The 16,224-nt window shown below is 32.9% G+C and overlaps 1 protein-coding gene across 4 annotated transcripts; it reads left to right on the top strand.

The window, feature by feature from the left end:
- The first annotated feature begins 799 nt into the window (after positions 1 to 799).
- On the top strand, positions 800 to 11,672 carry LOC147071514 (UDP-glycosyltransferase UGT5-like). Of its 4 annotated transcripts, none has more exons than XM_085948163.1 (6): positions 800 to 932; positions 1,641 to 1,733; positions 4,266 to 5,131; positions 6,061 to 6,283; positions 8,433 to 8,652; positions 10,861 to 11,672. In XM_085948163.1, exons 3-6 carry the CDS (start codon positions 4,286 to 4,288, stop codon positions 11,147 to 11,149), a joined length of 1,578 nt encoding a protein of 525 aa, XP_085804289.1. In that variant the 5' UTR covers positions 800 to 932; positions 1,641 to 1,733; positions 4,266 to 4,285; the 3' UTR covers positions 11,150 to 11,672. The 4 variants fall into 4 exon arrangements, with proteins under 4 accessions (XP_085804289.1, XP_085804291.1, XP_085804290.1 ...); XM_085948165.1 differs by having other exon boundaries at positions 1,641 to 1,820; XM_085948164.1 differs by lacking the exon at positions 1,641 to 1,733.
- The last annotated feature ends 4,552 nt before the right edge of the window (positions 11,673 to 16,224 follow it).

Raw genomic sequence — 16,224 nt, 5'->3', positions numbered from 1 at the left:
TTTTGGGATAAATGATGATGACAAGTTCAGGATGGATGATAGACGCGACGTTCGCTCAAACCGTATCAGATTTAGCTTAACAAAGGTCGAAAAGATAAGTTTTGGAGGAGTTACTGTGTAGTTAACGACGGCTTAGCTTTAACAAGTTTAAGCGCATCAATAACTGGGATTTTTGGTAGGTAGGTAATAGAGGACGGCGCCGCATTTCGTGACTTAATAACCTCCATGATTGGTACGAGTGCAGTTCCACTGAACTGTTCCGGGTAGCAGACGACAAATCAAAGATAGCCTTGATGGTGACCGACCTCCGCTGGGGGATGCCACAATAATAAGAAGAAGAAGTAAAAAAGGAATGAGGGCCACCATCAATTATGCCAACTACACATCACATAAAATGTCACAGAAAAACCTGCAAAGCATCTATCCATGCAGTCTCCGATTCAACTCTGTGTATTGGTGAAGCTACTTATCGGAAAAAAGAAAATTCATATAAGTTACAAGACTTCACGATGTGTTTCGTATTCTAAATTTCACAACAATCACAAAGTAAATAATTTTTCAAATCCCACTTATACGTCCTATTACAAGCACATCTGAAAAGCCCATACAAGATTGTAGACATAATTGAATAGTGTGCATCGGCTCAAAAAAGGTTCCAAACCACTGTAGTAGTAGAACAGGGAAATAACTTTTTTACTTCGTTTTTTTTAAAAGTCGCCTCACCCATCAGAATGTTACTAACGCAGGTAGTCTTAAAACTATGTCCACCTATATAAGAGAGTATATTGTCAAATGGACTGACAGTAAAAACCTGTCTGAGCCGTGAAACTCCAAACTATGTCGTTCCGCTCCAAATACTCCTCAAGAACGTGTTGTATTTTATTTTGAGTGACTACTAATTATTTCATGTTAAATTTCTTTAAAACATATAGGTCAGTATTTTAGAGACGTACAATTAAATCAAGCGTAACTACAGTGTATTTGTTTTGTGACTATTGTACGTAATTCGACACCGTTCAGGCAAAAGTCACCAACCCTAAAAACATAGTTTTGAGATATCGCAATTTGAAAGTTTGAAAATGCAGGAAAAATCAGATTTTAATGTTTTTAAGGTTTTATCTACATTAAATTATTTTCTCATGTCTTCTTAATAATTTCTTTAACGTACTTTTACTTTTTGATGCTAATTAAAACATCTGGAACGTTTTAAAGGAGGCAAGGTAGCTCAAATTATGGTTTGGTGACTTTTGCTTGTTAATAATCTGAACAATGTTAGCCAAAAGAAGCATCAGTAAAACTCACCACCCATAGTATAGTGACTTTTGCTTGTATATTTATAACGAAGGATTTTTTTTTGATAGAGTCAATAATGTCTATTCACCTATAATGACTTTTGCTTGTTAAGATTTTATCGAAAGTCATTTAGTGAAAAACAAATAATTCGGATTTAAGCAAAATTTTACTAACTAATGTACCGAGGTGAGTTTTGCATCTTAAAGAACATAATTTTACGCTTCGGGTGACATACTCAACTCAAAACTGCCATTTTCAGGGTTGGTGACTTTTGCCTGAACGGTGACGGTATAATGTTTGGTTCCACTTCTCAATAAAAAATAATCGCATCAACAATATTCTTATAGGTACTTTGTGGGACTAAAATATAATCATCACAGTGACAATATGTGTGCAGCTATAAGTGATATTGAATTTTTGACTAATTGTGAATGGCAGTGGTATGTGGTGACTTTTTATTGTGGGGATTCTGTTAAAAAACATACGTAATTTTAGATAGTACCATTTGTGACGTATTGTCTATTTAGGTATAACTAATTCAATTTTGACGAGTGACCGATGAAGTTACATGGTGTGTGGCATTAAGCTCAAATTACACTGTTCGATTCTCAAGCCTGACCAAATCGTTTGGATTGTTCCCTAAAGTCGTGGCCAAAATATAATTGAAGACCTGAGAATGAAAACTGGACAAAGATCAAATAGTGAATTTTACATGAGAGCCTATAAACTGATTTAAAAAATATGTGTGAACCTATCATTCAAAAAATGAATGTAACACGATAGTTAAATTGGTTTTGAACATGTTAAAATCAAAATAATTAAAGCAGATACATATTGTTTTATCAATTTAATTGCGTTTGGTCTCAATATCAATTTTATTATTTTATTTTTAAATAAAAAGTAAATCAATATTAATTACGTTTTTTGGCTTATTTATTTTCATAAATGTTTTTTTATTACTTATAAGTAAAAATGTTACAAAATATGAGAGTATCAACAATATGTTTCATTCATTTTGGGGATCAACATCTTAACATCGTATATCTCGTTCTCAAACTAATTGATAGAGTATTTTTTTTTTAAATATGAAATCACCGAAAAACCGTTTTTAGACTATTTGGATTTTATCCTGTTATCATTCTCGGGTCTTCAGTTATTGTTAAATTACAGTTGAGTCGACGATACCCGAGAACGTACAGTCACCGATTGTTGATTCGGGTCGTGAGTAAAAGATATAAGTAACTACTATTTTGGCTACCCTTATCTTTACGATCTAAAATAATATTTAACGATTGGGGCGATTGGCGTAAACTATTGGCTCGTGTTGTTGGATCAGTTCAGTCTAATGAGCCAGCCAGTATAATTTGAGCTTTACAGCAAAACACTTAAAAACTTGTGTAGTAGTTGGCAGAGGTACCATCATTATTACAGCATTTTAGATTTACATTTACATTTGATGTGGTGTGTCAACAGAATATATTGTGTATATGTTGGGTTGTAATACTTTTTGACATTTTTGACATTTCAGGCCCACAAAAATCACACTTATTCTCTGAGATTTATTTACTACGCGGAGATTAAAATGCCTTGCATTAGTACATTACAGTGGCGAAGGGTGGAGGTAGGATGTGAATATCTATCATACATAGTGCACAATAAACTTTGTTAGTTATACGTATTTTTTGTTATTGAACGAAGACTACAATAATTATTTACAATTAATGATGTTGGTTAGTTTTTAAAAAATCAATTAAACCCTGCCTAACCAACCCATAATAGTTTTGGTATATTTTTGGCGACCCGACCAAATTGTGCATACTGTTTCATTCATACTTATTTTTTTTCGTTGAATTAGATATAGGTACACAATATTACACTCATGTTGTTGGTTAATTTTTTTTAAATTATTAAAACCTGCCTAAACCAAACTGTAATAGATAAAAAATATTATTCTATCTATAAAATATCCAAATTTCTGTATGATTTAATGGCATAATTTTAGATATTTTATAGATAGACGAGTATTTTTTACAATTATCTATTATACTCGTAGTTTACTTTTTGCAGGGTTTAATTGAATTTTAAAAACTAATTAACACCACCTGTAAATTGTATTATTGGTAATACAAATACGTTTGACTGACAAAGGTTAGTGTGCACTATTTATGGCAGATCTTAACAGCCTACCTCCTCCCTTCGCCACTGAATGATTGACATGTAGGTAAACGACCAACAAAAATTAAAGTTTGTTACTCTTCATTAATTCTCCGAGTCATCATCCTCGCTAAGGATATTGATAACTCTAGAATACTATCACATTTTATTTCAGTTTCTTTTCATCCTTTCCTATGACGTATAGAAACCTTGTGGATGATAGAATTAGGACCGAATTGAGTCAATTAATATGAACAATAATTTACTATATTACCTAGGTATCTAGATTAGTCGTGTAACATTATACACGCATAATTACAACGTTTTTATTAGCTCGTATTCTTATTTGTCCGGTGGTTGTTTGTCCAGTACAAATCTTGCAATCGATTTTTTACTAACTTCCCGACTAGCTAGACATTTGAAACTTTTAGAATATATCAGAACACGATGCCAATGCATTCGTTTAATACTTTTAGCCATCTTTCATTTTCAGTTAATTCTGTTTTGTATGGAAAGTTATTTCAGAAAAATCCGTAAAAAGTAAAAGACTATTATTGGTTGCTAAGGGGGTAGTCCTAGCTATTGAATTATTAATATAGATATACGTGCGTTACTATGGAAATCAAAATGAAATGTCAAAATGACATTTCAGTATTCTGTATTTGTTTGTTTGTTTTTTATTGACTTCATATGCTATATATAATATATTATTCAAGTGCAAGTTTGAGCATATTGGACATAATAATTCAACAGAAAATTTAAATACGTTGTATTAAAAAGTTCTTTTTATCTTGTAATTATTAATAATTATTTTTCAGATTCGTGGGCACCAACAAAAATGTTACCAAAGTGGTTATTTTTGTCATGCATTTTTCAAATAATATCAATTGAAGAATGCTGGAGTGCAAGAATTCTAGGAGTATTTCCAACACCTTCCATCAGCCACCAAATAGTTTACAGAGCTTTAATGGAAGAACTAGCTAAGAGAGGACACCAGATTGTAATAATGACAACAGATCCTGTAGATTATGATGATACTGTCTATGAAAACATTACTCAAATAGATGTCCATGATATATCGTATAAAATATGGAAAGAAAAAAAGAGTTATATTTCGGATAAAAAGACGATTTCTGAAGGCCTGGCGGCACTTCCTTCGTTTAGTGCCAAAATGTTAAAGATTACTGATTCTCAGCTCGCTACAGACGATATGCAAAGACTGATACATGACCCAAGCGAGAAGTTCGACCTATGTTTTTTCGAGGCTTTTATTCCTGTCATGTTCCCATTCGCTGAAGTCTTTAAATGTCCTGTTATCTTGATTACATCGTCTACTGGTAGTCTAGAAGTCTATGACATAGTTGGCAATCCCACAAATCCTTCAATGTACAAAGATCTCTTCTCTTCGTACAGTGGTAATTTGGATTTTTTTAAAAGGCTAACAGCTGTGTATCAAAATATTTATTATAGATATGATTATTACTGGGTCATGTCTCCCTTGTACGAAATGGTGGCAAAGAAACATTTTGGAGAAAATATGAAATCATTAAGACGGCTTCGAAATGAAAACGTTGATATGGTGTTTTTGAATGGACATCCTGGTCTGGTGGGGGTCAGACCGACTGTGCCAGGAATCATTTATATGGACAGCATGCATATCAAAACACCAAAAGCATTACCGAGTGTAAGTTTTTATTTCAACAAGAGTAATTCATTTATTCTTTAAAATGTTGTCACAACTTACTATGCAGTATGCAGTTCGTCGTGTCACACTTCACCGTGAAATGTAGTATCGGAGATATGTGTCGCTACATTTCAAAATCAGCCAAGTCCACCTTCAGGTATTTCTGACTTTTTTGTGAATTTCTGAAGAACTACTGCTTTCTAACATTTTTGCATTATCAAAATGTGGAATTTATTAATTTTAAATATTCTATACTCGAAATAATATAAACTTTCACCCTTGTGACTGTGTATTTGAGAAAATAAAAAGCTGTTTTTCTCCTATTCATATACTATGGACTTTACTGATTTTGAAATGTAGCGACACATATATGGTCGTATATTAAAGACCATCCATCCTTTTTGAGTCGTATAGACAGTACTGAGATAAATTCATGCCTAAATAAAACATGGTTCTTGTCGGCTTACACTATTTACAGGAAGCCAGCGGTAAATATTTTTTTAAAATAGCCGATATATTGGATTATTTGTTAAGTTTGATTAGGTTTTCATTCATGAATTCATGAATTTTTCCAAAATTTACTATGAAAATTGGCGCGGTTCCCGCCTGGCTTCCTGTAACTTGTAACTAAAACACTTACAAAATACCCAATAAAAACTACTGAATTACAAGGGACCGACAATAGAAAAAAAGTGTGTAATTAAATTAGAAATTCGGTGCTATTGTACTATACGGTCATCTCTTTCCGATAAAAAAGCTCACGTCGATCTGTGCTACGGTGAAGTGGTATGCGCACAATTTACATGTAACGCTTACTATTAGCTATAAAAAAATATTGTTCAATTTAATTTATTAATTAACCCTTATTGAATTGAATGCTATCCTGATACATAAAAATGTAATATAACCATATATTATTATCATTACAGGATATTCAAGCGCTTTTAGATTCTTCAAGTCAAGGTGCGATTTACTTCAGTTTAGGATCGAATGTGGAATCAAACACTCTTCATCCAACAATTAGGGATGCCTTCATGGAAACTTTTAAGGAACTCCCATATACCATTCTTTGGAAATGGGAAAATGATACTTTGCCTAATAAATCACCCAATGTTTTTCCATTGAAATGGTCACCGCAACAGGATGTATTTAGTAAGACAACACAGTTTACTTATTCAATATTATTTCAATACCTAGAGTATTTAAAAAAAAATCAGAAACCGACATTTTATGCAATCCGAGATTTGTTTTAAATGCACCCAAAATGTCCGAGCGGTAACGTATAGACCTATAACGTCGTAAGTCTCTGGTTTAAATCCCGGGTCTGGAAAAAAAATGCACATTGTTTCTAAAACTAAGGGAACAATTACTCAGAAATATTGAGAAATGAAATACCTAACGGATAAGAATTAGCAGTTAAAAGATCTCTAGTAAGGAAGAACCGCGATAAATTTAAACACGTGTCAAGACTACGTCATACGTCGAATACTGACGCTCATTTAATATTGCTGTATTATACACACTATTGCACGTGCATGATGCGTGTTTCATTTTCGCAGGACTCCCATACATTCAAAACTCTGCATTAAAATGTAGCGTATGGAATATAGCCTATCGGAATTCTAATTATTATCAGCTGTTCTGTGCTAAAACATAATAAATTGAGCAAGTAGCTAACATACATTTCTGGTAAAAACAATAATCTTTTAATCCAACCTTCACTATTTGGAGGCCCTTATTATCTTATTGGGATCAACCGTGGTAAAAAAAATACATTAAATAAATGTTCGTATATAAGTAAAAATCATTAAGCAAAACATCTCTCTTCAAAGTATGATACCTATAACTATGGTATTGTTAAATTAATTGCCATTATTTGTTAAAACTCAATATGATGTTTTAAGTAATAACGTATCGTCGTTTGCGGTGGAGTTTTGTCTTAACGCGAAGTTTGAGAGTTTTATACAGAAAGCGAGAAACACCCTAGCGAAAGAAAGCGATGCAATATGCTTGATGTAAATGCTAATCGAGAATATCAACCATAACAATGATCACACTCGTCCTGCCTAATTGCTACTTTTTTTTTTAAATAAATTGTTTCATTGATCTCTTCTATTCCTTTCTCTACTGCATATTGATACTACTCACCTATCATTTGAGAAAAGAATTAATAACATAAAACAATAATATTATGTAACATACTCGTATATTCAATACAATTTCACAACAATTGGGATCAGTTTCGTCACTTTTAAAATTATGTATCATTCATAGCTCTAGCCGAAATAGGTATAGCACTTTGAACATAGTCTGTCTTCTATAAACTGGCGTGCCGACTCCCTCCCCCCCGCTTCACCATCCATCTCGGTCCCTCACACTGAAAACTTGAACAGTTGAACGCGATGGCACAATTTGTGGCTGAAAGATGGCTTTCCGTGTGACGTGTACGCCAGTTTATAGAATACAGACTCTAGTAACGTGGGTAACGAGAAAGTCTAATACGGTGGTCTCTTATGTGTAGAGTTGGGACTTCCCGACGGGAATTATCGAGAAATTTTCGAGATTTTCTATCCCGAATCTGGAGAATTACATTTTTTAACATTTCGGGAAATCCCGGATCTCGAGAATCTTTTCTCGGGATTCTTTATTATCAAATATTAATTGAAAATAAAACGATTTTCTATGTGAAAAAAGTGGACAGAAACACAAAACGTTCAAAGACTGATAGGGGCATTTAACACAATTAAGCCAACGTTCACTCAAAATGAGCGCAATTTTTGCAACATCAGGGAATTTCGTGTCTCAAAAGTGTACATGATTGTCAGATGCAACGATTGACAGTCTGTGATTTTTTAAATTCTATTTTAATAAGTAATGTTTTGAATTATTTTTGTTTTCCTACTTCTATTTTGTTTGTCTTCTTTTGGAATTTGTCTGTTTTTACGACTGCTTTTAAGATTTTTACAAGTTTTTTAATTTCCAGATATCTCGAGAACTCTTTTCTGGAAATCCCGAAACTCGAGAATTCAAAATTTCATAATTTCGGGAAATCCCGAATCTCAAGATTGAGATTTTCTCAGGAAATACCCAACTCTACCTATGTGTACCGAAATGTACAACGTTTGAAGTCAAAACATCGCCAACTTTCAACTTGCCGGTGTGACGGTTTACGCATAATATTCTTGCTGTCTAATTTGAGAGCCAGCGTATTCTTATGACTTACAAGTTTGCTATATAGATTTAGTAGGTGCCTTATATTTTATAGTGTCTAAGTATGTCCTGTTTTTTATTTCAATTTTAGATCATCCAAATATCAAAGCTTTCATAACCCAAGGAGGTTTTCAGTCATTGGAAGAAGCCATCCATTTTGGCATCCCAATGATAGGCATTCCAATAATGGGAGACCAGCACCGAAACGTCGATAAAGTGGTAGAAAATGATATTGGAGTCCAAATAAATTTTGATTCAATCACTAAAGATGCTATAAGAAAAGCTGTGATCGACGTCATGGAAAATCCTAGGTATTTATTTACCTAATTTAACTTAATATTTTTAGTTTTAGGATTATTTATAATGTCATCTTCAGTGTATCCACCGCCATTTTTAGATTAATAAAGCCTGAGCATAACTTTTTGCACAAGCAACGAGTGGTCCACTTTTCAGCTGTCAAAATCAGATCCCAGATTGCTTGACATATTGATTCACCCTTTCTCGTTTCAAATTGAATTATAAGAAATTCTCAAATCAAATATATTAACTATCAGTATTATTTATAAGTTATAAGCATTCCTGTTATTCATCAGCTGTCAAAGTCAGACTAGTCCTTCACACAAAAACCGGTGGTAATATCGATTTCCTAAAAATATGTAGCATTGATCTATGCATTACATTTGTAGAAGGTGTGTTAATGCTAGTGTATTATTTATCATGTAACTCATCTATCCTAATCAAACCATTCCCTGTGAAACACGACAGACGCGTCAGTATGGGCACTCTATAGAACAATGACAGGTCATCCGTAGACAACAACGGGAGGGGCGGAACAAGTAGGACCAGTCGTTGTGAATGTATCGGCTTTCTACTTGAGTCGGCAATGGTGTGTCCCAAAAGTGCGGCAACAAAAATAATCAGTGGCGGCTAGACGACTTTCTAGGTGGTGGGGTTAAGCCATTAAATATTAAATATACATACCTATCTACTTTCTCATCTTGTACCAAGCCTCTTATAATAAAATGATTGTATTAATGAGGAAATGAGTACTTTTTCAGAGTAAATAATAATACGATTATCTGACTTGTTACTTAATCACATCTAAAAAGCGTGCTTAAAAATAAAATCTTGATTAATAATAATACTTAAACTTACCAATTTAACAGCAATATCCTCATACTCATTCATTATTTGATTCGCTCCCCAGTATTCATATATTATGTACTAACGTAATTGCATTCATATCTTTTGAAGAACGAGATTTGAACCACGGCGACGGGATGCGACTGAGTGACCCCGGTCATCGAAAAATAAACGCCTTAGCTTTCTTAATTTGTACATAGGTGTCACCGTGAAATATGGCGTATTTAATTAAATTAATTATTTTATTACTGCGTAATCATCATTATGTTATTACTTAATTTACAATCATTACTTTATTTATTTGTTTAATATTAAAAAATATCTTTATAAAATTGCGACGGGCTTAGATGGATAAATAATTTAAATGGTTCATTTGATCGTGTAATTAAGTAGGTATATTATGACAATAATAAAAATATCGGACATGTATTTTTGACATGATAACGATGTGGGGGTGGTCCCTACGAACCCTTAAGGTAGAGCCGCCCCTGAGAATAATTCAATGACAAAGTAACAAAATCGTTTGATAAGATAGTTGATGAAAGATAATATATGATTAAACAACCAATAAAAAAATATTTAAAATTTCTCTTCAGTGATTAAAAATTGCAAATTGTTCTGTTTGAAAAAAATGTAACTAGTGATACTGGACTTTACCAAATTTGGTTTGATAATATGTACGTGCTACCTGTAGTACTCCTGTATGATTGTGAGGTATAACATCTTACCAGGCTGCAAAGGTCTCGACTTTTGAGCTTTGTGAATCAATGTCTCCCCCGATCCTAAGAAGTGCATTGGTACGACCGTATTTCAAACACTCGAGTTGTCACGAACAAACTCTTAATGTGGCTTAGACATCTACGCACTATCACATGGCGGAAGGTACAAGACGTAGCGATTTACAAGGGGAAGTGGCGCAATCTTGTACCTACTATGTGCTCCGTATCCGGAAATTTGTACGTAAACAGTTCACCGCAGGACACTTATTCGTGCGCCGCAGTACGTGAAACATGAGTTCGTGTAACATTTAATTAAATGACGAGTTCTTCGTTGAACATTTCACCGTGGAGATGTTTTTACTAGGTTAGGTTAGGTTATGGTTAATCTAATTGGAACAGTACTATTTGCAAACTATCGCCGTTTGTAAGATAAGTACAAATGTATTCCACGGTGAAATTTTCAACGAAGAACTCGTCATTTGATAAAATGTTATACGAACTCATGTTTCACGTACTGCGGCGCACAAATAAGTGTCCTACGATGAACTGCATACGTACAACTTTTATTTAACCTATGTGCTCCAATGCTGGGGTATAACCAGATGAAGTAATGGTAATATTATATAATTTTTATTTTCTGTTAAAATTTACCTTCAGGTATCGAACCAATATTAGGAAACTGTCCAAGCTACTGAATGACCAGCCCCAAACGTCGATGGAGCGAGCAGTGTGGTGGACGGAGCATGTCATCAGGAATCGCGGTGCAAAGCATCTGAGGTCTCCATCGGCTGATACTCCGTTTTACATATCCACTCTGCTAGATGTAGTCGCGTTTGCAATATCTTGCTTATTGCTTTCAATATTATCTTTGTATTGGACGTGTAAATATGTTTTGGTCAAGTGTATAAACGTGAGACAAAATCAAAAAAAGAAGAAGAAACATTAATGAATGCAAAAATCTTTAGTTTTATTCAATTGATAAAATTGGCAGATCAATTATTACCATTTTAATTTAATTATTAATAATTTTCCAAGAGTCTTTCTGTTTTAAAAATATTTATAAATAATTGACTATTTCTTTAAGTATTGTAAGACAATAACCATAACTACAACTACATCCCTAGTTTGATTCAATCTTAACTATCCCACAAGTTGAAGATGTGGCCATATAATTGTAAATCGTTGTTGCAATATTTATAATACTGAATAGAAAAAATGTTTTTTTTTTACCCTAATGAAAGTGATTTAGAGGTATTGTTGTATAGTTAGCAAAAGGCAAAGAATATCTTAAAAATATTACGCAAAAACTGTGCAGTTATGGCTCTATAGTTGTTAGTGTTAATATTGATAACACATGCATATTATTTTGTGTTGGTAAGCTGTTTTATGACTTATTCATTATCTGTTAATATTTTTACATTTCAATGGAATATGAAATCATTTTTACAAATAAATGCACACCACACTTATAGCATTTTAAAAATCAATTTCGTATGACACTGATCCATACATTATATTACGTACTTATAAATATTTATTTGCTAATTTTTCAGAATCTTCACTTTAGTATCAATAGAAAATTCAAGTCATACTACAATCAGACATCCAATTCTACAAAAAAACTGTATCAAATTTAATGAAAATTCTTCCCTATTTTCATTAGTTTTGGACGAGGTTTATGTATCCACATCAATGACATATTATTATTAATGTCATTGATCCACATAATATTATTATTCTACTTAGCAATTTTATATACTACTACTAATGGCATCTATCGACAGAAAACAAAAGTTTAAATTTAATAAATTTCTCATTACTTACTTTTTTAGGTGCTCAAGAAAAATTAAATACCTTAATATTATTTAAATATATTAATATTTTAAATATTTATTTTATTAAATTTTAATATTACATTCATATGTATCAAAATAAATATTAGTTTGTTCAATACGTTCATCTTCTTATTAAGTAAGAACACATTTTTATCACTTTGATTTAAATAAAAAATAATTTTATATTTCATTTCAAGTAGATAGATTTTAACACAAAATTTAATAATATGAAGTATGTTATACTCGTAGTATCGTGGTATATTTTTGGGTTTCCACCGTGTGTCCTTCTTCCTTCTTTACTCGACGTTTCGGGCTCGTTGCAGAGGCCATTATCAAGATCGGTATCCCTGGTCGTAACGATTGACAGATTACTCTGAGCAACGTTTGCTCTTAGGTAATCGGATTCCTTTCGACATTCTTAGAGCAATGTTTACATTCACATACCTACACTACATTATCATCATAAAACATATCATCTATTGATAATGGCCTATGCAACGAGCCCGAAACGTCGAGTAAAGAAAGAAGAAGGACACACGGTGGAAACCCAAAAATCTACTACGATAAAAAAACAACCGTGAAAGCCTCAAACATTATATATGTTATAGTAAATGTGATTTATATTATCTACTTGGTTCAAATTATTCCTAATAACTACGCTAGGTATCTGATAATTTGGTATTCCACCAAGGGAAGGCTTTAAAATTAAAATCAAGGTAATTCTTGTTTATCATGATTTATGTGATAGCTGGAATCAGGGGTTCAACTTTTTTTAGGATTCTCTAAGAGGTGGGCATGTATCAGATTTTGTTATTTAAGTTATGAATTTTTAATAAGACAAAACATACCTTTGTTAATTTTGTTTTAATTCAATAGGTAAATTTAATACTGAATAGTAATAATGAAAAATTCTATAATGTTCTGTTTTTTTTATTATTGACTCTACAGTCCAGTGTGGACTTTGGCTCTACTAACTCCTCTCTTTTGTCCTGGATTTACAGATGGACACATCGACAGTCTGGAGTATCTTTTACTCCGTCCAGCCATGGTCTACCAGCGCGTCGCTATCCCTTTGGTTTTGTAGACATAAAGTACTTCGGCTCTAATTTTACAACGTTTTTATCAGCTCTTATTCTTATTTGTCCGGTGGTTGTTTATCCAGTACAATTCTTGTAATCGATTTTTAAATAACTTCTTGACTAGCTAGACATTTGAAACTTTTAGAATATATCAGAACACGATGCCAATGCATTTTTTAATACTTTTAGCCATCTTTAAGTAGAATTGAATTCATTTTCAGTTAATTCTGTTTTGTATAAAAAGTTATTTCGGAAGAAATCCGTAATCCAATCCACTATTATTGGTTGCTAAGTGGGTGGTCTTAGCAACTAAATTATTAATATATACGTGCGTTACTATGGAAATCAAAATGACATTTCAGTATTCTATATTTGTTTGTTTGTTTGTTTTTTATTTACTTCATATCAAGTACAAGTTTGAGCATATTGAGCATAATAATTCAACAGAAAATTTAAAAACGTTGTATATAAAAAGTTCTTTTTATCTTGTGATTATTTATTGTTCAACCTTTCTATGCACATCCAGCAGACTTTTTGATATTTTATAACAGTAAATCACAGTTTCCCATGAAGCACTCTAGGCGGTAACTTCATTCTAAATATGCTAAAATTTCTAAATATCAATCTATTGATAAATAAGTTATCAATATGAAACCGTATAATATTTATTTACTTTTTGACTCTCAATAATTATCGTCGTTTAGCTTTGTCATATAATATGCAACGGTTTCGCAAGTATAATCTTTAAACATGTCAATACTTCGGGCTTATACTTAGACAGGGCTCATGTCTCAGCCATTTATGTTAGCATCGGTCTCACGAGAGATTATTTCACAGTAATATCATTCCTTTTTTCTAAATAATTGTTTTGATTAAATTTGTTTTCGTATTATACTGTATAAATACCTATTATTGACGATTACTTTGTATTTGATTTTATATGTCACTTTATTATCGACATTTTATGTACCAAAGTGATGTTTATCTAGGCCTAACATCTAATTTAATAACAGTCTTGACAAACAATTCTGAATTACTAACTTAGTATTAATTTTAGCCTAAGTATTGCAAAGTATTGAAGTATCTATTTCAAGCGGATACTATCAATGATGAGATGTACCGTTAAAGTGCCCACCACCACCCGTCATATATGCACAATCGTGGATATGCACGGCCGCTTTCTATGGCGCTTTAAACGTGTCTGAAAGAAGTGATTTTAAGTGCTCATTCCGTCCCGAGACGGAGCCGCACGGGACTGATGCTGCAACCATGCACCGTAGTGCTTAAATAACCGTCACAAAATAAGGTTAGTACAACATAATTTATCGAGGTGCCGCTCAATTGATGACATTTTTGCTACCAATTTTTTTACCTACAGCAGAGGTATGCAAAGTGTGTTCCGCAGTCTATTTGAAAAATTTCTTTTATTTTGTTTACTATCAATTCATGGTGGAACTGCATTGTATTGTTGTTTTTATTTAATAATACGCAATTTTTTTGTAGTACTTATTCCACTTTTAACCAATAGATTAGGACCGGTTTCGTCCACCTCAGTGGGACATTTTCTGACATGACATGAGTTGAAAATGTCCCACTGAGGTGGACGAAACCGGTCCTAATCTATTGATTAAAAGTGGAATAAGTACTACAAAAAAATTGCGTTTTATTAAATAAAAACAACAATATTTGAAAAATATTAATTATTCAATTTAACATCGGTTTGTGACCTCCAATGACTCTTTTCATGATACAAAAAATGTTTTTTAATACTACATATCTCAGCTTAGTAGGAGATTTCAAAAAATAAAATAACTCACATGGATTCAAGATTCGAGAGAAATGATATTAGCCTCAGCGACATACCTTGTGGGTAGGTAAGTCACACGTTAGTTCATGTGACACATAATAAGTGGCTTTTTCGTAGAATTGTGTATTTCATTTGTTTGAATTGAATTTATTTGACATGCCAATCTTCGGTGGTTGACGTATTCACAACCCTGAAGTGGCGTGGCTTGGACTTGACGTGTTCCGGATACCGTCAGATAATGCAACACTCCACACCCCTGTGACGTATCTTTTAGGATTCCATCGCTGTGGCTAATCTTTCCTCGTCATATTATAGAGATGCTATGCGCTGCATTTCCCACACGGCCGGAAGCACGAGACGTGGCGATGAATTAAGGGAAGTGTGGCAACATTGTGCTTGCCCTATGCTCTGATGCTGAAGCATAACGGAGTTCAATAAGTAAATAATACATTTGTATATGTGTAGGTAAGTATATCAAAAAACATTGTTCTTTTCATGTATCCATTTAAGGTAGATAGCGTATTAATAAAATGTAGTGTATTTAGAGCGGAATGCAGAAACATTTGTCATAACGAAAATTTCCTTAGCAGAAAACACTATGCAGAAACATTGTCCTTAGTTAAGATTATTTCTATTGAAAATAATACTATATTTAAAAATTCTCTTTCCTATAGTTTATGTAAATTATTTTATAATTGTTAAACGATGACAAAAATATGACAACTGCATTTTATAAATGCAATAACTATAAATACATATTAATATTTAATTATAATACTCTTGTGTTTCCGTCATAAGTCATTATACGTGATTCCACAGGCACCGCAAGATATTTTTTCAACATGGTAACACTAGCGTCAAGTGTCATTTTATCATCTGGCACCTTGTATTTCTGCGGGCTGGCGTATACAAGTAAAATAATATTCTGCAAGTACAAGCCAAACGAATTAACACTATCAATATCCATATTGAGATAAATTGTTAAATGAATATGAGTGGATGGACTGTTTTATAGCACGCGAATTTATTTTGACAGCAGCTGTCAGTGGTAAAATGGTAATACGGAAAGAGGCGTGTTCATAACAAAAGTTGTCTATGGTTAAGGATTCCTTAACTCTATACTCAGTACAGTCTATAGTTAAGTCATCCTTTTCGGCGACTTATCCTTAGGATCGAAATCTTAGATTGTGCATGCCGCTCTTAGGTGTTACATTTACATACAATTTGCGACTAAGAATCAATTAGAAGGGGTGGTACTTTATGCTTGTTTAGGCATTGCACTATTCTCGTGAAAATCACT

This window comes from Rhyacophila brunnea, unplaced genomic scaffold (genome assembly GCF_057557595.1).
Source record: "Rhyacophila brunnea isolate RB1 unplaced genomic scaffold, BYU_Rbru_1.0 scaffold_20, whole genome shotgun sequence".
NCBI classification, from domain to species: Eukaryota; Metazoa; Arthropoda; class Insecta; order Trichoptera; family Rhyacophilidae; genus Rhyacophila; species Rhyacophila brunnea.
The sequence above is the reverse complement of the archived record's forward strand: the minus strand, read 5'-3'. Positions and strand labels throughout refer to the sequence as shown.